General features: G+C 51.4%; 1 protein-coding gene across 1 annotated transcript in view; it reads left to right on the forward strand.

The window, feature by feature from the left end:
- KCNH1 (potassium voltage-gated channel subfamily H member 1) overlaps positions 1-20795 on the forward strand; it is a 144127-nt gene that overhangs the window by 26062 nt on the left and 97270 nt on the right. Inside the window, exons 2-4 of the mRNA XM_054690683.1 lie at positions 1000-1123; positions 3550-3656; positions 16321-16449. Of these exons, the coding sequence (XP_054546658.1) occupies positions 1000-1123; positions 3550-3656; positions 16321-16449 (360 nt within the window). The remainder of the gene's footprint in view (positions 1-999; positions 1124-3549; positions 3657-16320; positions 16450-20795) is intronic.

Consider the following 20795-nt stretch of genomic DNA (forward strand, 5'->3'; position numbering starts at 1 on the left):
TCAGAGCCCACAGAAAGGCTCTGTCCTATGAGCGTCTTGCTGGGGCTCTGATAGCCCTGCTGTGGGGGCATCTGGTGACTGCCTTGCTGCGCAGGCCTCTCTCTAGAGTGTGCGCCTTGTCAGTGGCTCTTGCTCACGTGGCCTCCTCCTCTGATGATGATAACACAAGCTGACCAGGGTCAGCCAACCCATTTGTAGCTTTAGGCCAGAGACCTATAAGGCTTAGCTGCTGAATGGAGCCCAGGAGAAATTTCTTCTGGGTTCTCCCTTGCTCTGTTCTATCAGTATACAGATACCCCCCGCTCTCAGAAAGTAGAGGTTCCCAGGAAAGCTTTTGTAAGTGGATATGGCCCAAGGGAAGCAGTAATCATCATTCATGTACATGGAAAAAACGAACAATCCCAGATCCCAAAACAACCTGGTAAGCCAGACCAAATTTCCCACCCAATGTAACCCCACATGCACATCTGTAAAAGCGGGAACATGAAGACACTCCAGCCTGTAGGAGGCAGTTCCAGGCCAGGTGTGTGTGGGGGATCTCTGCTGCTGGGGTGTGGCCCTGGACACCCTGGACCGGCTGCTACAAAACCAGCACTGAGCTGTTTTCCAGTTTGAGTTTTGTGAAAGTGAGTGCTCTGAGTTTCTTGTGGGGTGAGAAGCCAGGAGCTCATGTGGGTCTTTCCTAAGCATCATGGGAATTTTCGGGAATCAGGGATCCGCTGTTCTTCCCTGGAGATGTAGCCCCAGGGCTTGGGTTTGTCTCAGTGGAGTTGCCAGCTTGCTGCAGGGTTGGGTACATGCTTCCCTTGCCAGCTTCTTGGGGTTCAGTCATGTTAGCATGTAGCTCTCAACTCGAGCTGCTTGCTCTGATCCCTCCCCTGGTGCTGGGCTCTGTGGAGGGGCTGTCTGCAGGGCAGCGAGCGCCAGCCCGGTGGGCTTTGTTGCTGTCCTCACTGAGTCTCGTGGGATGCTGACACCTTCTGCTTCTTTTTTTGACAGACACCAATTTCGTGTTGGGGAATGCCCAGATCGTGGACTGGCCAATCGTGTACAGCAATGACGGGTTTTGCAAGCTGTCTGGCTACCACCGGGCGGAGGTGATGCAGAAAAGCAGCACCTGCAGGTATCACATCTGGGTGGCTGTGGGGCCATCCATCCTGCTGCCTTTTGAAAAAAAAATGGTTGACTCAGGCTGGGGATCATGTTCATTCTGGAATATTTACTGCAATCTGTCTCTGGGCCAAGCACTGTGCTGGGAAACAAAAAACAAACTTAAAACTTGGTCCCCACCACAGAGAAACCTGCCGTTGGGGGTACGGGGAGAACGGAAAGCTTGGGGAATTCAGTGGGAACTCAAAGGTTTCTGAGGTTGTAGGCAAAATTATGTGAAAGCGAGGAGATTAAATCACTTAAATGAAAAGGAAATGACCTCTGAGATGATTAAGTTGATTAGGAGGTAGAACCCTGGGAAACAGAGCCAGGGAACTGCAGACAGGACCTCATTCCTGGGACTGTTCTCCAGTCCCAGGGTCTGTGTGGCTTCTTGCACAGACTTGGGGTACTGACCCCAGTGTCCTCACTCAGACTTGGGGTACTGACCACAGCTCCTTCGGCCATGGCCTTAGAAAAGCTCCCCCCACCCCCCAACACACACTTTTTTCTCAGAATAATGAAAATGGTTTTACGGAAGCATATTTACAGAGGTTTCCAGGCACGCTCTCTTCTGAAGGTAGCTGGGCAGTGGGTGGGGGCTGCAGTGTTTGTGGAATGTCCCCCTGGGGTCACACACTGGAGGTGTCCACCTGCAGCATCTGAGTGAAGCTAGACTTGGCCAGAGAGGAGATTCTAAAGAACTGCTAGCTGCTTTTAATGAGTACATAGCTCAGCAGAAAAAGGGGGACAGGAGCCCACAAAATTAAATGAATCCTACCTCCCCTTGAAAGAATAAAGATACTCCCAGCCCCTGTAGCAACCTCCAGCCACCTTCGTCCACAGAGCATGTGTGCGTAGCCCTCTGGGGGGCGAGTGCAACAGAGGGGGACTGTGGGAAAGGCCTCTTAAAGGGCCTCCGAGGCGCCCCTGGAGGTGGGTAGCAGCCCTGTGGGCAGGGTGTGGGGCCCTGAGGTTCGGGCTCAGCACCCTCTGGCTCCTGTCACTTCTCAGCCCCTTAGGAGTCTGGGTCCTTGGGGTGCACCCTTGGCTGGCCAACCTGGCCAGAGGTTGACCAGTCCTGGCTGTTTCCCTGTGCCTGACCCCAGCCAGGAACAGCAGGGAGGAGCTTTTCAGATCAGCTAACCTGTCTGTCTGTCTCCCCCTCTCTCTGTCTCTATCTCTGTCTCTCTCTCTGTGCTGCTTTTGTACCGCGTAGTCTGCTTTTTCCCAAACCTGGGCAGCAGGGAGATGTAGAAGTGAGAATTTGCATGATTTTATCATCTTCATTGTTCCTGACCCAACGACTACCCCCATTTTTGGGGAAAGGAAGGAGAAATTGCTGCACAGACCTAGCTGAGCTTTCTCTCCCGGCTGGGTCCTGAGAGCACCAGGTCGCACCCTTTTCTTGTTTGGTTGGCAAATGCCTGCGGTTTTGCCTACCCTTCTGTTTGTTATGCTGGGAATCGGAAGAGGAAAGAGTTGTGTTGCAAAGTCACTTGCCAGCGCCCCAGCAGATGCAGATCCAATCCTGTGAGGCTTCTGTTTCAACCCTGGCCCCCTCATGTGTCCTCGGGGGCATTGCGATGTCTTGTCCAGCAGCCCCTCACTTCTCTGTGCTCCCACTGACCAGGGGCAGCTCCCAGGACTGGCCTCAGCTCTCGCCTCTGCCTTTGCACCCAAGTGCCTCTTGCTTGTAATGTTCTTTTCCCTCCTTTTCTCGGCGGGTTTGCCTGTCTCTGACCTTATCTCAGCCTCTGGGCTCCTGGCCCACAGCAAAGGCACTGAGTCTGAGCCATGGGCCCGGTCCCGCGGCTGAGCCTACTGTTCCTAGGGTGTCTGTCCCTGAGCTGCTGGTTTTGGGTGGGACAGTGATGGAGTAGTGGACTCAGTGATGATTAGCTGAGTCAGTAAACCTTTTAGGATTCATTGCACGTTTTAGTGTGTGTGTGTGTGTGTACCTGAGTGGGCATGTTTGTACAGTGTGTTTGTGTTCATGCGCTGTGTATATGTGTACACACATGTACAGTGAGTGCACGTGTGCAGTGTTGTATTATGCACATGTGTACACGTATGCATACACACGTGTAGTGTGAGTGTGTATGTATGCACACAGTGTGGTGTGTGCACACACGTGCAGTGCATATATGCACACATATGCAGTGTGAACAGGTATGCGTGCACACGTATGTAATGGGTATGTACACACAGTGCAGTGTGTGCACACATGTGCAGTATGTATGTGTACACGTATGTGTGATGTGTGCACACATGAGCAGCGTGAGTATGTATGCACATACGTGCAGTGTGTGTGTGCTCTGCTGCTGGCGAAGCAGATGCCAGACACGTGCCACTTGGCTTGTGCCGCCTGCTCATTAACCGAGCTCTTTGGCCCTGCAGCTTCATGTACGGGGAACTGACTGACAAAGATACCATCGAGAAGGTGCGGCAGACGTTTGAGAACTACGAGATGAATTCCTTTGAGATTCTGATGTACAAGAAGAACAGTGAGTACCAAACCACACGGACCGCCTCTGGCCGCCCAGCTTCACTGACCACCTCCCTGTCCTGCTTGCTCTTCCCCGCCAGCTCCACGCTGTGGCTACAGCTGTTGTGCACACGGGCCAGATGGCCGGTTGCTGAGTCACCCTGTTCCTCCGGGGACATCTGAACTTGGCACTGAGCTGCTAAGACTTCTTGATCTCCTTTTCTGCCAAGAGGGTTTTGTGATTGGTTTACTTATGTTGTGTGGATGTGTGCGGTAGATGAAGACTTTCAGCCTTCCTGGTGGGGAGAGTGGGTGGGAACTGCCCAGCCCGTCTGTGTGTCCATCTCCCACGTCCCCAGCGCAAGCTTGCACCAGGAGGTGCCCCGCGGGGAGTTTCTCTCTGTGGCTTTGTTAGCCCCAGTTTTCTGACCATCTCAACACCAGTGCACTATTCATTTGCATTTGTTTTGGCTACAACCGCTTCCGCCAGTGAGTGTGGGGGTCACCAGCCCCAGAGTGTGAACTCGCTCTCGTCTCGGGAGGCTTCTGTCTGGTGAGAGGAGCCGCAGAATACGGGCAGGAGGCCAGAGCCGTGGCGCGGCCCTGTGTCAAGCAGTGCTTTGTTTCTGGGCTACAAACACTATTTTGTGTGTGAAGAATCTACTCCTCGTGTATAGGCCTGGGTGGTAGGTCGCTGGCTGGGGCAGGGATGCCCACAGCCGCAGATGCTGTCAGCAGAGGTGGATGTGGTCTGTCCAGGTTCTGAGCAGCACATGCTGCTGGAGGCACAGTGTGTGGCTGGGGCTGTGCTATGTGTGTGGGGATGGGTAGCCAGGGCTGCTTGTTGGGGCCTGTGCAGATGCTGATGGGGGGCTTCATTCCAGCAGCAGCAAACCCAAGAGCTCTGCTCCTGCCGGCCTCTGCAGTCCTGGGTCATTGCGGGCACCAGGAGGGGCCTGTTGCTGTCCCAGCCACCTTGGGGCTCACGGCTGTGTCCACTGCCCAAGGCGGTCCTGCCTGGGATGCTCTGCCCCTGGGTGGGCCTGGTTGCTTCCACTGAGGTGCCACCAGCCAGCCTTCTACCCTGCCGCAGACTCACTGAGCTCGAGGCAGCTGGGGTCAGGGCTCTGTGCCACGGCTGACAGAAAGGCCTGAGTGAGGGCACTGTGCTCTGCTGACAGAAAGGCCTGAGTGAGGGCACTGTGCTCTGCGCACCTTTCTGACTTCAGAAAACAGCCCCGGGTGGTGTGACTGCATTCCATTCGAAAGGTGGCGACTCCCTCAGCCCTGAGAAAGAGCAGGCCTCACTGCAGGCCAGGCACTGCCCTCCACAGTGCAGGGAGCTACGTGCAGTCCCAGTTGTGCGCAGCCAGGCCTGGTCTGGGGCCTGCCCCAGGCTTTCCCTCAGATGGGGACGGGCCCCGTCCACACTGGCCCACACTGTCCCCTCCCGGGACACCAGCACAGCTGTTTGCAGTCTGCAGGCAGACTGCCCCTGCTATGCCCCCGGGTCCTCTTCCTAACTTACACAGCGATGCTGGGTACCCAGTGAGCCCAAGGGAAGCAGGTGGGATCCTCCGGCCCAGAGACCTGCCCTCGCCCCATCCCTCCACGCACGCTCCTGCGTAGCCCGGAAACTTTCAGCTGTTTGTGAGCTGGGAGCTATACAGTTGCTTCAGTGCCCCATTTAGAAGCATTACAGTGTATGTGTGGCGGTTCCAGCCCTGCAGAGCAGGCGGGCATGTCTCGGTGGCCACAGCTCTGGGAGATCTCTGGACAGGCTGAGAGGTGGGGAGGAGGCTCCCAGCAGGCACAGGCAGTCAGTGTGGGCCCAGTGTGGTGAGGCTGCATTCATGTGTGTCACAGTTTGGGAGGACACAGGAGGCTGCCTGGAGATGACCCCATGCCTGTGGGGGGAGGGCTGGACTGGGGGTCGCTTCCTGGCTGACCCCTGTATCCAGACACCTCAGGAGCCTCTGTCCACCGCCCACCCAGCCCAAAGCTGGCCTGAGCAGAGCTCTGCAAAGGTTTGCTGAGTGACTCTGAAAGGGGCTTAATGACCAGGGAGCAGCCATGTGAAAGAAAAGCTCAGGAAGCCCTTAACTCACGATAGGTTCTTGGAAACGCGGAGTTTAAGTGAAAGCAGGTTGATCACAGGCTAATTGACACAAAGGAGTGTCAAGTTCTACGGCAACTTTCTGAGCACAGAAAGATTGCCTTACTCCTTGGTCAAGACCCAACGCTCTTCAGGTGGAGCTGTCACCTGTGTTCACTCATTCATTCACTCATTCGCTCATGCATTCATTCCCGGCCCTCTTGTCTTAGCTCAGAGTGGAGGGTGGTCAGGGTCAAGGCAGGACCCACCCTGGCCAGGACATCCTCCCTCCCGGGGACGTCATACTCACCCACACTCACTCCAGCAGGACAATAGAAACTGGACCTTCTCGGTATGTAGAGGAGTGGTCCCCAGAGGAAACCCACACAGATAGGGGTCCCTCCACACGCACAGGGGTCTGGTTGGGAATCCATTGCTTCACCTCCTTGCCGTGAGAACATAAGGACATGGAGTAAAACAGCACTGTTCTGGGCCCGGGGGTTTGTGATTCAGAGTGTGGACATGCGCCTGGAGGAAGCCGGCAGCAGGCTCGACTGCGTGCAGTGGGCAGGAGGAGAGAGAGGAGGCTGAGCTGGCTTCTGTGTGCAAAATTTGTGGTTGGATAGATTGACAGTTTAGCATTTGAAGTCAGAATCGAGCCCCTTGGTGGGGAGTCAACCCTGTTGATATCTGAAATGTGGACTGTCTAAGGAATCTAAGGTGTGTTGGTTTTTTTCTGATTTTTACATCAGCAAATTTTTATTATGGAAACCCAGGGGAGGCATGGAGAAGAGAAACAGGCACTCCAGAGACTCACAGGCCAGCCGCTGACCGAGTGCTGTCTCTTGCGAGGATTGGACTTAGACATGAATGCGATTTGAAATAATCCACTTACTTAAACTTTAGCACAAAAATATCCCCATCTTATAATCCCGCATAAATATGGCTTAAAAAGAATGTTATCAGCACCGCCTCTGTCCTTGGGTTCCTGGGAGGGTCTGGGTTTTCTCTGTTGGATGCTGGGCTCAGGTGTCATCCCAAAACATTCTGGGAAGTTGAGAAATCTTGGGGCAGAGAATGTGCATGTTTTGTCAAATCATGTTCCAGAGCTGCCATGGCTTCCACGCCACCCGTCACTCTTCAGTGGTCAGATGCCAGCAATGTTTTTTTTTTCTGTTTGATGAATATTTCTAATGTTAGGGAGATGGAAGTTTTTTTTTTTTTTTCCTATTTCCTATCCATTTAAAATTAACCTTTTTATGTTGATTGTTCAATTCCCTGCTCATAGTCTATTTAATTCTAGCGATTGTCTTATTCATTTTTAATAAGCTTTTAATGCCGTGTTTTCTTTTCCTTCCCTCTCACATTCTTTTTTTTTTTTTTTAAAGATTTATTTATTTATTTATACAAGCACTGGGTACAGTTTCAAGAAGCGTGGGAGGCTGAGAGAATTCACCACAGCCAGAGTGGGGAACAGAGCAGGCAGACTGACTAGGTACACTGCTGAGGGAGCAGTGGTCGGCAGGAGAGGTCTGCGTACCATGTGGGCTCCTCACTCAGTGGCTGGGGACGGGCAGCTTTGCAACCCAGTGCTCAACCGCTGCGCCACCAGGGAGGCCCCATCCCCTCTCACATTCTTTATCATTTAGCAAGGACATCTTTGCCAAGCAGAGCACTGATAACCATTGGTGCTTGCCCTGAGCGGCAGTGTGAGCAGCAGGCGGTGAGGTGTTGGGAGGGTGGATTATTTGGAAGGCCTCTTTCTGTTACTGGCCAGTCTGACCTGCAAATCTGGCCTTTTCACTCTGCTGTCTATGTTATCTGGTGACGTTACTTACGCTCAGAAGCGTGACCATTTTTCCATGCGGTGACGTCATTCATCTGGTGTTTGCTTATGTGGTCACCTATGCCAGTCAACTTGCGTTGGTGGTTGGCCGATGGTCAGTGTCCATGCATGGAAGCTGTGTCCGTGTCCACTGCTCTCCCAGAAGCCAGGGACAGGCATCTGCAGCAGGCGAGCTGGGCAGCAGGGCACAGCTGTGGCCAAGGGCAGGCCCAGGGCCCGTGTGGTGGGAAGTAGAAGGATCTGACATGCCGCTGTGGGAGCCCCGTCCGGCGCTCCGGTCCACCAGGTGAGCCGCCATGTTTGGCCTATTCTCTTGGGGGCCTCCACACTACTTATCTGGGAGCGCTCAAGTCGGGCCAGGGATCACACATGTGCTGAGAAATACGTTTCCTATTTAAAAATGTTTTCTTCTTTGATTGGAGTCTTTAAAAAAATACCATACAGATGGGAAATTTTTTACGATAGTGTTTTCTTTTAAGGTTCTGAGCTTTTTTATCATGCTTGAGAAGCTCTTACCCAAATAGTTAAAAATATTTTCCCACCTTTCTTTCCTGTACTCTGATACTCGTGTTAAAATATTTAGGACAGTCAACTGTTTGGAATTCCTCTTCCTTGATGGCATGAGGAGCTCTAACTCAGTTGCCCTGTAGCTCATTCCAGTCTGTCAGTTCCACTGGGGAAGGATCCAGCTCTTCCTTCCATCGTAAGAAGCCCTTTTCCCTCTCTGCTCGGTTCTCACACACCCATAGGTTCATTTCTTGTCCGGAGCCGTCCAGAGCATGTCCCGTGTTGCGTATGTGTGCCATGAGTTAAGTTTCGCTTTACCGTTTCGCTTTCGGAGAACCACAGGGTTTTCCTGTAAATCACATGAGACTGGGAGGTACGGGGGGAGGAGCTACCGGGATATAAGAGGAGAACGCGGGGGAGAGAGAGAGAGAGAAGAGAGATTTAAGAGGAGACCCACGAGAGAGGAGAGTGCTGCGAGAGGAGCAGAGAGAAGGCCAGGGAATTAAGAAAGACAGGGAAAAGAAAGACATGGAAAAGTAAGAGAAGGAAAAGGAAAAATAAAGAAGCATGCGCTAGCATCAAGTTGTCTCAAGCCCCTCATTTCATCCTCAGCCCTTCTCTTTTCGTGCCTACGAATCCCGTGGGTCGGGACAGGTGGCGCCCAACGTGGGGCACAAAAAAGAACGAAGGAACCGCTGAAGGACCAGCTATGGTGAGCTGGCAAGTAAGGGTAGGTAGCTGGGAATCATGGGCAATTCAATGTCCAAGGGGCGGTTAGTTATTTCCCTGGAAGCTCTCCTAAAATAGTTTGGGGTTCCTCTTAGTAAGAAAAATTCTTAAAAGATTTGTAGAGACCCTTAGTATCACTAGTAAGTGGTTTCTGGAGCAGGGTCAGGTCGATAGTGCCAATTGGAATAAGGCAATAGGAGATAGTGGAGGAGCCGACATTCAATTAACAAAGGTCATGCAAGGGTCGACAGAACCATATGCGGAGTTCCTAGCAAAACTGATGACTGCAGCTGGCGGATTCTAGGGAACACTGATGCCTCCCTACTGATAGTTAAACAGCTTGCATTTGAAAATGCTAATAAGTGGTGTTAGGAAGCTATCAGACCCTGGAAAGCTCGGGCTAGTTTGTATGATTATGTGAGACTTTGTTAGGATATTTGTGTATGTAATAATTGTTCATGTCTGGACTGGTGCCCTTTTGCCCTGGTGGGCCAGGGTGAGGTGAAATTATATAATGGCACTTATTCTGCAAACAGTACCTTTGAACAATCCGTTAGTGTCCAGAATAATGGGTCGGAGAGTTTGTCTGCTGCTGTCTGTTTGTCCCCTCCCTTCTTTCTTGTCCTCTCCAGTAATGCAGGAAATGCAACTGTGTTGAACTGTTCAGCGGAGACCTGCGCCCTCTCTGCCTGCTGGGCCCAGAGTGCGGAGAGGGCGGTGATCATTCGTCTGCCTTCTATTTTAATCATGCCCATGGATGTTTCTGCACATCTTTCCTTTTCCTGTTCTACCTAGGAGGAGACGTGATTTTGGCATCACTGCAGCTATTGTTGCCGTTTCAATAGCGGTGGCCGCGGCTGTGGCTGCTGCCGCCGTCGCTGTCACTCAAGCTGCTGCAAGTGCTGGCACTATAAACAGTGTAGCTGCCAGTGTTGCTTCTGCGTTAACAACACAGCAAGATATGAATGGACATTTACGAAATGGACTTTTTATGCTTAATCAGCAGATAGCTCTAATGTAAGAAGGGATAGACACACTTTTGTTAACTGCTCACATACCTTGTAACCCTCTGTACCATTTTATTTGTGTTACCCCTGTTACGGGTGAGGGTCTCATTGCCTGGTTTAGAGGACTCCTCCCAGAGTTGCAAGCTTGGGGCAGGGTGGTAGCCTTAGCTCTTGGCTTTTTGCTGTTTGTACATTCGGCATATGGTTTCTCCGTCGGCTACGGAAGCGAAACAAAGAACGTGCTATTGCGGTCAGGCAAGCACTTGGCACCATGGTACTTGACCAGGACTCCCCAGTGGCACCTGGATGGGTCAACTTAGTCCTAGAGAACCTGTGAGCCAAAGACGGGTAAGAACGTAGCCCGTCCAGACCAACCTAAGACAGCGGTCCGGATCAAGTGCGCCGAATTAACAATGACGGGTAAGACTGGTCACGGGATGTGCCAACCTAAGACAGGCCAGGTGTCTCATTTAAAAGAAAAAAGGGGGAGATGTCCGGAGCCGTCCGGAGCATGCGCCGTGTTGCGTATGTGTGCCATGAGTTAAGTTTCGCTTTACCGTTTCGCTTTCGGAGAACCACAGGTTTTTCCTGTAAATCACATGAGACTGGGAGGTACGGGGGGAGGAGCTACGAGGGTATAAGAGGAGAACACGGGAGAGAGGGGGAGAAGAAAAGAGATTTAAGAGGAGACCCACGAGAGAGGAGAGTGCTGCGAGAGGAGCAGAGAGAAGGCCAGGGAAGTAAGAAAGACAGGGAAAAGAAAGACATGGAAAAGTAAGAGAAGGAAAGGGAAAAATAAAGAAGCATGCGCTAGCGTCAAGTTGTCTCAAGCCCCTCATTTCATCCTCAGCCCTTCTCTTTTCGTGCCTACGAATCCCGTGGGTCGGGACAATTTCTGGTGTTAATTCTGGTTTATTTTCCTGGCCGCTTGCTTGGGGGCCAGTACTGGTGGCGTGCAGTGACTGCAATAGGCTTCCCCTGCCGTTATTCTTCTTGTCGAAAATTTCAGCTATTCCTTGGCCTTTCTTATACCTTAATTTTTCTATTTGAATTGAGTTTCAGTTCATCAGACTCTGAGGAGAACAGAGGATGGCTGAGGCCCTACTGTCATTGCATCCTAGGTACCCATGACGTGGGGGTCTTGCCATCTTACAAAACCGGACCTTCTTTCCCACAAGTGCTGCGCCCCACCCATGTGGGGCTGCGCTCTGCTCTCCATCGAATGTTGCTGCAGGGCATGAACCGTGATTTCCTGGCTGCCCTCATTAGGGTCTGGTGGGCCTCGCCTCCCAGACACGGGGTCACCTCCCAGTTTCACATGCACCTCGGAAACACTGTTCTTAAGTCATCCAAGCAGCTGTGACTGAGCATTTGGGCCCTACGGGTGAGTGGTTTAATGGAAGGAAGAAAGGAAAGTACTCATTTAAAGTGGTGTATCTGATAAGTCTATTTCCACTTTATTGGGGTGGCCTGTGGCACACCAGCTTTTCTACGCTAAAATAAAAATCTTAGGAGAGAGAGAGAGAGAGAGAGAGAGAGAGAGAGAGAGAGAGAGAGAGAAAATGAAAGGACGAAGCCCACATGAGAAGCTGGAGACAAGGTGAGCCAGCCAAGCGTCCTGGGCTCCAAAGAGAAGAGTCAATGGCCTGGGCCCATTTCATCCCTGGAACAGTCTCTCTCTAGCTTTCACTCAAGTTGACCCAGAGCTGGCTATTTCCTGGGGCTGCCAGTGCCTACCTTGTCCTAGAACCCCCAGAGACCAAGCACCCTCAGCCTTTCCTGAGGGCTGGCTGTGGCTCAGCTTGTCTGCCCAGCTACCTGGGGCAGTGAGTGCCTGGGCAGACCCCAGAGACTATGCACCCACAATCTTTGCTGCTTTGCTCTCTGGCTGCTGAGGTTGTGGGCCGGACCCAGGTTAGCCGTCCCGTTCATCCCTCCCCAACTCAGGGGAGCTGCTAAGGGTGAGAGTCACAGAGTGACCAACCACCCTCCTGCAGCATCGCTGTGCCCCAGTAGCCTCGGCCTGGTGGTCAGGTGACCCTTTGTCCTGTAGGAGCAGAACACCAAATGCCGGCGTTTTCCCACTGTATCCACTCGGGTCGGAGGCAGAATCTCCCCCTTCCCCCTGGTTTTGTGTGTGTGTACACTTGTGTGTGTGCTGTGTGCCTGGTGAATACTGGTATATTGGCTGCCTCTCTCATGCCCTGTGGACTAGATTGTGCTGCAGATCCTGAGCTCTGGCGAGACCCTGGAGGTCAATTGCCCCAGTCTCTGCCCCCATGCAGGATTCTGTCTTAATGGAGCAAAGGGTTTCTGGAAACCCTCTCTGACTCCCTGAGGGGTGGAGGAGAACCAGCGGGTGGGGCCTTCAGCTCCAGATGGTGCCCGTTCATGTTGACCAAAGCCAACTCTTAGCTTAAGTGATACCCATTAATGCTTTGCTCTGGAGGATAGGGTTGGTGCGATTGCTCTGTGCTGGGAGAATCTCAGTCAGGTGGGGATACCTTCCTTGGGGGAAGTCGGAGAGGATTTATGTTTTGGAAACTCAGCAAGCATCCCGCTGCAGCCTAAGCCAGCAGAGGGGGAGATGGGGCTGAACTGCTCACTTCCAGTTCCCTAATTTCCGTGCCAGGGGTGTCCATCACAAGCCACCCTTCCCCAGGGAAAGGGCAGATCAGGGAAGGAAGCCCCTCCCCCAGCAGCCAGGGCTTCTAGAGACAGCTCTACAGTAGACAGACTGACTTTTTGGTACAAGATACAAGCTTATGTATACAATCCAGTCAAGAAATGAGCAGAAGAACTTAAAAGACACTTCTCCAAAGAGGAAATGCAAATGGCCAATAGGCATATGAAAAAAATGTTCAACATCCCTTGTATCAGGGAAATGCAAATCAAAATCACGTTGAAAGACCACCTGACACCAGTAAGAATGGCACATATCAAAAAAACTAGCAACAACGAATGTTGGCGAGGATGTGGTGAAAAAGGAACTCTCCTGCACTGCTGGTGGGAGTGCAAATTGGTCCTGTTACAGGGCAGGGAAAGGGGCACCCCAGAGCCCCCAAACCTGCCTGCTCTAAATAGGTTCTGCCATAGGCCACATCAATACAAAACATATGAGACTTTAATGAAAAGGAACTTTAATACAATTAGTAAACAACCAGGAAAGGCAAAGAATATAGTTTCTAAATCAAGCACCCAAAGTTACCCGTCCCCTCGTGGGTAAAAGTCCACCCAAGCAGGCTTGGCCCAGAGCAAGGCCCCAAAGCCTGCCACAAGTCTAAAGTACCTTTCAGTGGGGACCCACAGAAAAGGGTCAGAAACAACCAGACAAGTCTGGGAGGAAAAAAACCAAAATCAAAATCATGGTGAAAGCTGCCATTTGATCCTCCCCACGGGTCTCTCACCCACATCTGTGTCACCCAGTCCACAACTAAAAGGCAAGCACAGTTTCTTCACGTGTCTCTCAGCTCCATGTGCCTCATCCAGGTCTCCTTCTGGCTCTCCATCCTCTTCCTTCCTCAGTCTCCTCTGCAGCTTCTTCTCCTTTGGGTGGGGCAGGGAACCTGGAACTTCCCCTTTACCTGGGGACCACCCTGTTACAGTGCAACCACTATGGAAAGCTGCCTGGAGTTTCCTCAGTCTACTAAAAATGGAGCTACCATATGACCCAGCAATTCCACTCCTAGGGATCTACCCAAAGTACACAAAAACATTGATTCAAAAGAACACCTGTACCCCTATGTTTATTGCAGCACTATTTGTAATAGGTAAAACCTGGAAACAACCCAAATGCCCAAAAATAGATGATTGGATCAAGAAGATGTGGTCTAGATACACAATGGAATACTATTCAGCAATCAAAAAAGATAAACTAATGCCATTCGCAGCAACATGGATGGAGCTGGAAGGGATGACGCTCAGTGAAATAAGTCAGAAGGAGAAAGAAAAATATCGCATGGTTTCACTTAGAGCAGGAATATAGGGGGACCAAATAAGACACCGGGGGGGAAAAAACAGTAACAATACAAAAGAAAACAAAAACAGACAATTATAAACCAGAGACATCCTGCAGGGGAGGAGGAGGGAGAGGGATCAGAGAGAGGGAGGGAGGAGCACAGGGGACTAAAGTGATGGTGCACGGGTGCTTTGGTGAAGGAAATTCTATGGGGAAGTTCACACACTGACCAGGAGTACTCAGAAGAAAGAGCAGGGAGCCCCTCATGCTGGAAACACAGGACAGAGTTTGGGGACGAGAAGCATTTTGTGAGCAATTGACCTATGGACATGCAGAGAGTTCGTGTAATCCCCAAAATGTAGGAAACGAACCAGGGCTCCCCTTGGTGAAGTGCTGGCTCCTGGGGCCTGGGGAGGTGGGTCGACGTCAGGACACCAGGGGTCAGGAACGGAATATAAAGATCAGCCGGTACAAGTTCAAGGGGACCGGGTCTGCTGGAGGGGGCAGCTGTTAAGAGGGGACTGGGACTCCAGCAAGACAGGTCAGGCCCCAGGGGTGTGGAACCCCTCAGTGTTTTCTGGCTTGTCATCAGAAAAAGGATGCTTCATCTTTCTTTTGGAGCAGGAAGGAAGACATATTTTATTTTCTTAGTGATATTTTATAAGTCATATTTTCAGTTTCCTGAGAGCACACCAGTGGGTCTGAGTTTGGATACACTGTCCAGCTCTTCACACGGCCAGGGTCCCTTTTCTGCATGTCCTTATACACATATATTTTATGCATATATTTTATCTTATGCATATATATTTTTTTACTTTTTGATTACTGTTTTTCCCCTCCCCGGCAACCACTGCTCGGCCGGGCATGGAGCTCAGAGGGTGGCACTGTCTTGATTTTCTGTTGCTTAATTGAAAATGGTTTAAAGTCCCAAAGGCTCTGAGGGGGGCCTGGGAGGAGCATCCCAGACCTCCCAAAACAGTGAATAATTCAAAGGCCTTGTTTCTCTTGGTTTGGGAATGTTTTGTGGGATTTTTGTGCTGGGTTTCCTTCCAAACCACATTTTTCCAGGATGATATTATAATCCAGGTGTCTTCTGAAAGCACCCAGAAACTGGCAGCTGAAAATTAAAGAAAATGGACAGAAGGATGAAAATGAACTATGGGTAGAAACAGAGATAATCACGCTTTAAGGGGAATGCATTTGCATTTGATTTATTTACTGCCTGTACATTTTAGGGTTATTTATCCTTAAGTAGGATGTCTGCATATGCCAGCTAGTCGTTAAGTCAGGCTCCAGCCAGAGATGTCTGTCTGTGTGTCTATCTGTCTGGCATAGCGCCTGATGTGATTCAGGCAGAGATCGGATGGCTCCTGGGGATTTATCTCCATCACTAAGGCTCAGTGAGCTGTTTGCTTGATAGCTTCTAAATTAAAGTAAAATGTGTGAAAATGGCTCCAGGTGCCTGGTGCAGAGGAAGCAAAGTGGCTCTAATGCTTCACAATGTTGAGAAAACAGCTACTGTATTTTAATTTGCAAATGCTTGAAGCAGTATGTATAGTATTATGCCACTCATGCAAGATTCAGCCAGTGGTTCCTAAGCCTCAGGTGCCAGATGCTGTTTGAGGAGCCGGAATACACGCGCGGGGTGGCATGGGGTGTCACGCTCAGTGTCTCAGGCTAGATGGGTTTGTCTGGCTGGGTGTCCTCTTAAGACAGGAAGCATTTGTTTCTCCTGACGGTCTTCTGCAGCGGAGGTCGACTTGGTGTGAATATGTGGCCGTGACACCCAAGTATACACCCTTGCTAAGTCAGCCTGATCACCCCATGACCCGGTGAAGCTGGCCATAGAACAGGGCTTTAGGGGTGTCCTGCAAGGGCTCCTTGACCCTCCACTCAGCAGCAGGGCTGGAGTGAAGCCTTGCCCCCAGCTTCCTTAGCACCCTGGTAATCACAGCCCTACCCCTGGCAACCTCCCTTTCTGGGGAAGCCTTTGCTCAGAGAATCTCTGTGATGTCTTTTAGCATTTTGTTGAGCCTTTTTGACTTTTTTTTGGGGGGGGGGCAAGGGCGAGAGTTAGAAATAGAGTTTCTGGCCTTCAGAACCAATTGGATGGATTCCCAAATGGTGTTTTGACGCCGGGGCCCTTGAACACTGGAAATTGAGTTTGCCTGGCCTGCTGGCTGGGGCCAGCTGTGCCACCTGGCCACACTTGTGCTTCTCGCCACAGGGCCTGAGCTGAGCCTTTGGGGTGTTACACCTTAGTTAATGCTCTGACACTGATAGGGCTTTTCCAACTATTTCACAAGGGCTATGAGATCTGCATTTACATTATTTGATCAGAAGTAAAGCCTGCTGAGTTTCACTGAAAGTTTTTCTTCCCACAAGAAAAGAAATTAACGGTATAACACGCCAGCATCTGAAGGCATGAAACCATTCAAAACATGAATTAATATTTGTAGCTATTCATTCCCAAGTCTTTGTTTCCATGGCCCCTCTATTGAGAATGCAAATTACTGATCAACCTTTTGATATTTCTTTCAGGGACACCTGTGTGGTTCTTTGTGAAAATTGCTCCCATACGAAATGAACAGGACAAAGTGGTTTTATTTCTTTGCACCTTCAGCGACATCACGGCTTTCAAACAGCCGATCGAGGATGACTCATGTAAAGGTTTGTACTTCTGAGCTGTATGCTTCGATTTATGCCTTTTTGCTATGGTGAGATGCTCATCACAGAGCATTTGAGGTTGCCAAGGCAATCTGCACGGAGATCAAGATTTAAACTTTAATTTGTGAGGCGAAGCACTGCATTATTCTGGAGCGGACTGAAGGAGGAGAAGGGAGAGCAACAGCTTCGCTTAGGGAAGCATTTAATAATTTCATACCTTCTTAGGTTAACCCTTTGCAATAAAGGTGAGACAACAAAGGTGTGCCCAGAATCTAGGGTTCTAGTGTCACAGGCTCCGGATACCCTAACAGCTGGTTCACAGCCAATCTGCCTTATTTACCTGTCAGTTCTCAGGCCTGACTGAACCCCAGTGTGGCAAGATGGCAAGGGTAGACGTCAGCGCCCTCTGCCCCCACGGTAGAGGGACTCATGTCTGTGGCCAGTTCATTCACCGGAAACATGGCCTGAATGAGGCCAGGGCCAGCGTCCTGTCACCCGGGTCACTTGAGCCTCCAGAGATTTCAGCGCTGACCTCAGCGTCCCCCATTGCATTGTCTGCTTAGCACTCAGCCCCAGGGAAGGCAATGTCCAGGGTTTCAAGAGCGGCTGTCCCCACCAGCCCGCTCACTGGGACATGCAGACGGTGGTGAGGAATTCCCTCTTTTCTGTCCCTCTTGTGCTGCATGCACTAAGGGGCTGGGGCTGGCCTGTGGGGTACCCCAGACCTCTGCTTGGTTCTCTGCCCCATGGCTGCTGAGAGGCAGCAAAAGTGAGAGTGGACTCCTGGGCACGAGGGTGGAGTCTGCCCTTGATGTGACAAGACTGCAGCTGTGAGTGAGCATTTAGGAGGAAGTAAGCCAGTTCTGTGGCTGCCTCTCATGCTTAAACCTTAGCATGCCTGGATGCTCACGTTACCAAGCTTGTGGCTCTGGATGTCAGGGCCTGCCTGTCTCCTCCACTAGCCCATGGCTCTATGGATGAATTTCAGCTGCGTTTTAGTTTCAGGACTGGAGCAGAGGTAGAGATGGCCTTTCTGCGCTCAGCCTCCTGCATTCCCCTTTCTGCAAACTTGGGGTCCCCCCGGCTTCTGCCTTGGAGGTTCCCAGTGCAGAAGGTGTTGCCTGGTGACAGACTCAGTCACAATTCGAAGGCATCTGGCCACCAGCTAGAAAGGCCCCTGCTTTTTAAATCTAATAAATTCGGAACTAATATTTTAAAGGCCACCAGCTAGTTTGCTGCTTATTCTTGCAAATTCTCTTCAAAATTTAAAATGTGTGATTTGGTTGAATCACAGTGTTCCCTTCACATTATCACTGGAACATTTGTAGGTGACGTGCAGTTGGCGTCCCCTAGGGAAGCTCCTCCAGGAACCTCTCCTCATCCTGCCTCCTAGGGGCTGCATTCGGGTCTCACCGCTGGAAAGAGGAGCAGAAGTGGAGGGCGGTGGTGAGATCCTCCTAGGGTTATTCCCCAGGAAGAAACACCACGGGTCATTTTACCTGCCTCCTCTATGGTGTGTTTCCTTGTGGATGTACACACTCAAGTACACACACACATCTTGCCTACTTCCTGTTAGCCAAGGAAGCCAGACAAAGAGCTGTTAGTAAGATAAGCAGGAGTGCAACATGGCTTGCTTTGTACAAACCTAACACCGGAGTCAGCCTCCACGGCCTGCTGATGCCTGGCTGCTGGCAGGCTGGCCCCTGCGAACTGTCCTGTCCTCTGCCCCAGACATGGGAGGAGCCCCAGACACGGGAGCGCCCCACTGTGTCACTGCGCCCGGGCGCGGGAGCTGGAGCCAGTGGTCTGCTCAGGACAAGGTCACACTTTATGGTGGCCTGTGATGGGAGGCGGATAACTGGGACTTAGTCAGTGTCTATAAACCATGGCTCGGGCAGCCTCCCTTCTCAGTGGAAACAGGCCAAGACCAGCATGTCCTCCCCACTTGGTGTTTCTTCCCGGTGCGGAGCAGGCCCCCTCAGCGACCCCACACGCCAGCTGGTGCCTCATATCTCCCACCAGCTGCCCCTCAGGGCAGCCCGGATGGTGCAGGGTCCCACAGATCCAGCCTCTCCCGTTGAGCCCAGGCCGCACACAGGGGTGCTGGGCTGCATACACCCCGCGCCAGCGCTGAGTCAGTTCGCATACAATTCCCGAGTTTGCAGGCCCCTGGCTCCTCGTTCTCCTTTTCCATCCACACTTTGGGCCCATCCCTCACTTGTTTGCCCGCGTGGCCTGGGCGGGGCTGACTGTCCGGAGGGGTATGTTATTTGGTAACAGCCCTGGTGCGCCAGTGTGCATGCCTGTGTGCGAGTGCATGTGCATGTATGCATGTGCGTATGCTTGTGTGTGTGTGCGTGCCTGTGCCTGCGTGCACGTGTGTGCACCTGAGTGCAGGTGTGCGTGTGCATGCCTGCGTCTGCGTGCACGTGTGTGCCTAAGTGCCCACCTTTGTGTGCACATGCCCGCGCGCCTGTGGCGCTTGTAGGGCAAGTGAGAGGAGGCGGGGTTCCCTGGCGGAGGGGATCCTCGGAGGCGCTGAGGACCCCGGCGATCTACTTGCTGCTTCCTCGGGGTGGGTGGGCTCTGCGGACCCTGTGTGGCTCTCGCTTCTACCCCAGGCATGGCACGTGGGTGGGAGGCGGCTGCAGTGCCCGTGGTGTACGGCTCATCCCTGTTGGTGACCCCGCCTTTCTGGCTGCCCCTTTGAGGGCCAAGTCAGCTCAGCGACCGCACACAGGAGAGTGAAGGCAGGAGAGATTTTAAAGGCCAGAGCTCAGAACTTTCAGGTGAGGTCTCCTGTGAGCTGCTGTCACTGCTCACCCTTCTGCGCAGGCCCTGTGAGGTGGTCAGGGGAAGTTGCCCTGTGGACAGTCAGCCCTCACCCCCAAAGCCCCTCCGCCCTCAGGAGGGCCATGTGAGGGCTCAGAGACTGCTGCTTGGAGGCCAGGCCAGACTGGTTATTTGTATGAGGACACTTAGAAACGTCCACATTCACCCTTGTGCCGGGTCCACTGTCCTCACTGGAAATCAGGGGGTGGACCCAGCCCCTCCAGGAGGGTCTCAGGCAAGGCGGCCTCACAGCCCCTGGAGGCTCTGCAGTATATTTCCATCAGGGCCCAGGATTGTGGATACCCCTCGCGCTGGCGGGCGCTGCCACAGGAGGACAATGGTGCTAATGCAGCTTCTTGGGGACCCCTGGGCTGTCCCCTCCTCTTTGGACAACAGGAGAGTCACTTTTTCAGGAATGTTTCTCCTGGTGGACAGCATTGGTCCAACTGACCCTCTTCTACCATACCCACTTGCTTCTCTAGGTGTTGTTATTTCATTTTAAATTAAATTTTTGCATTAAATCTTGTTTGATTGTATTGTGGTTTGCAGCACTACATATGACCTGGGTACAGGCTTACACCTCCTCAGATGAATGTCACCACCCCACACCCACCACTGAGGCCCCCAGAGTCCTACCACCGCCATTGGGCCCCTCCCCACTTTGCTTCCCATTGCCACCTTCTCCCTCCGGTGACCTCGACTCTGCAGTCACATTTCTAGAGTTTGTTTTGGTTTAACTATGTCTGTTTGTTTTGATTCATTCCATTCCACAATGAGTGAAACCAATCACCATTTGTCATTCTCTTTCTAACTTAATTCACTTAGCATCATCCCTTCCAGTTCCACCCATGTTATTGCAAATGACAACATTTCCTCTCTTTCTATGGCTGAGTAGTATTCCACCGTCTATATACACCCTGTCTTCCTGATCCACTCTTCTGTCAGAACTTGACTGTTGTGGCTAGTGCTGCTGTGGGCATGGGAGTGCGTGTATCCCTTTGAATCCATGTTTTTACATTCTTTAGATGAATACCAAGGAAAATCGCTGGATCATGTGTTGGTTCTATTTTTGTTATTTTGAGGAACCTCTGTCTTCCATTCCAGTCTGCATTCTACCCACAGTGCACAAGGCTTCTTTTTCCTCCACATCTTGCCTACACTTATTTCTGTTTTTTTTTGACGTCACCTTTCAGGTGGTATCTCATTGTGGTTTTGATTTGCATTTCCTTAGGGCAATTGATGATGAGCATTTTTTTCATGTGCCCTTTGGCCATCTGTGTGTCTTCTTTGGAGAAGTCTGTTTAGCTCTTTTGCCCATTTTTAGATTGTGTACCTTGTTTTCCTTTTGTTGAATTTGGTGAGTTCTTTATAACTCTTGGACATTAGCCCCTTGTCTGATGTATGATGTGCAAATATTTTCTCCTATTTTATAGGATGTCTTTTCATTTTAATGATTGTTTTCTTTTGCTGGGCAGAAACTTTTTAGTTTAACATAGTTCAGTTGTTTACTTTTGTTT

This window comes from Talpa occidentalis, unplaced genomic scaffold (assembly GCF_014898055.3).
Source record: "Talpa occidentalis isolate TD23 unplaced genomic scaffold, MPIMG_talOcc4v2.1 talOcc4.8, whole genome shotgun sequence".
NCBI classification, from domain to species: domain Eukaryota; kingdom Metazoa; phylum Chordata; class Mammalia; order Eulipotyphla; family Talpidae; genus Talpa; species Talpa occidentalis.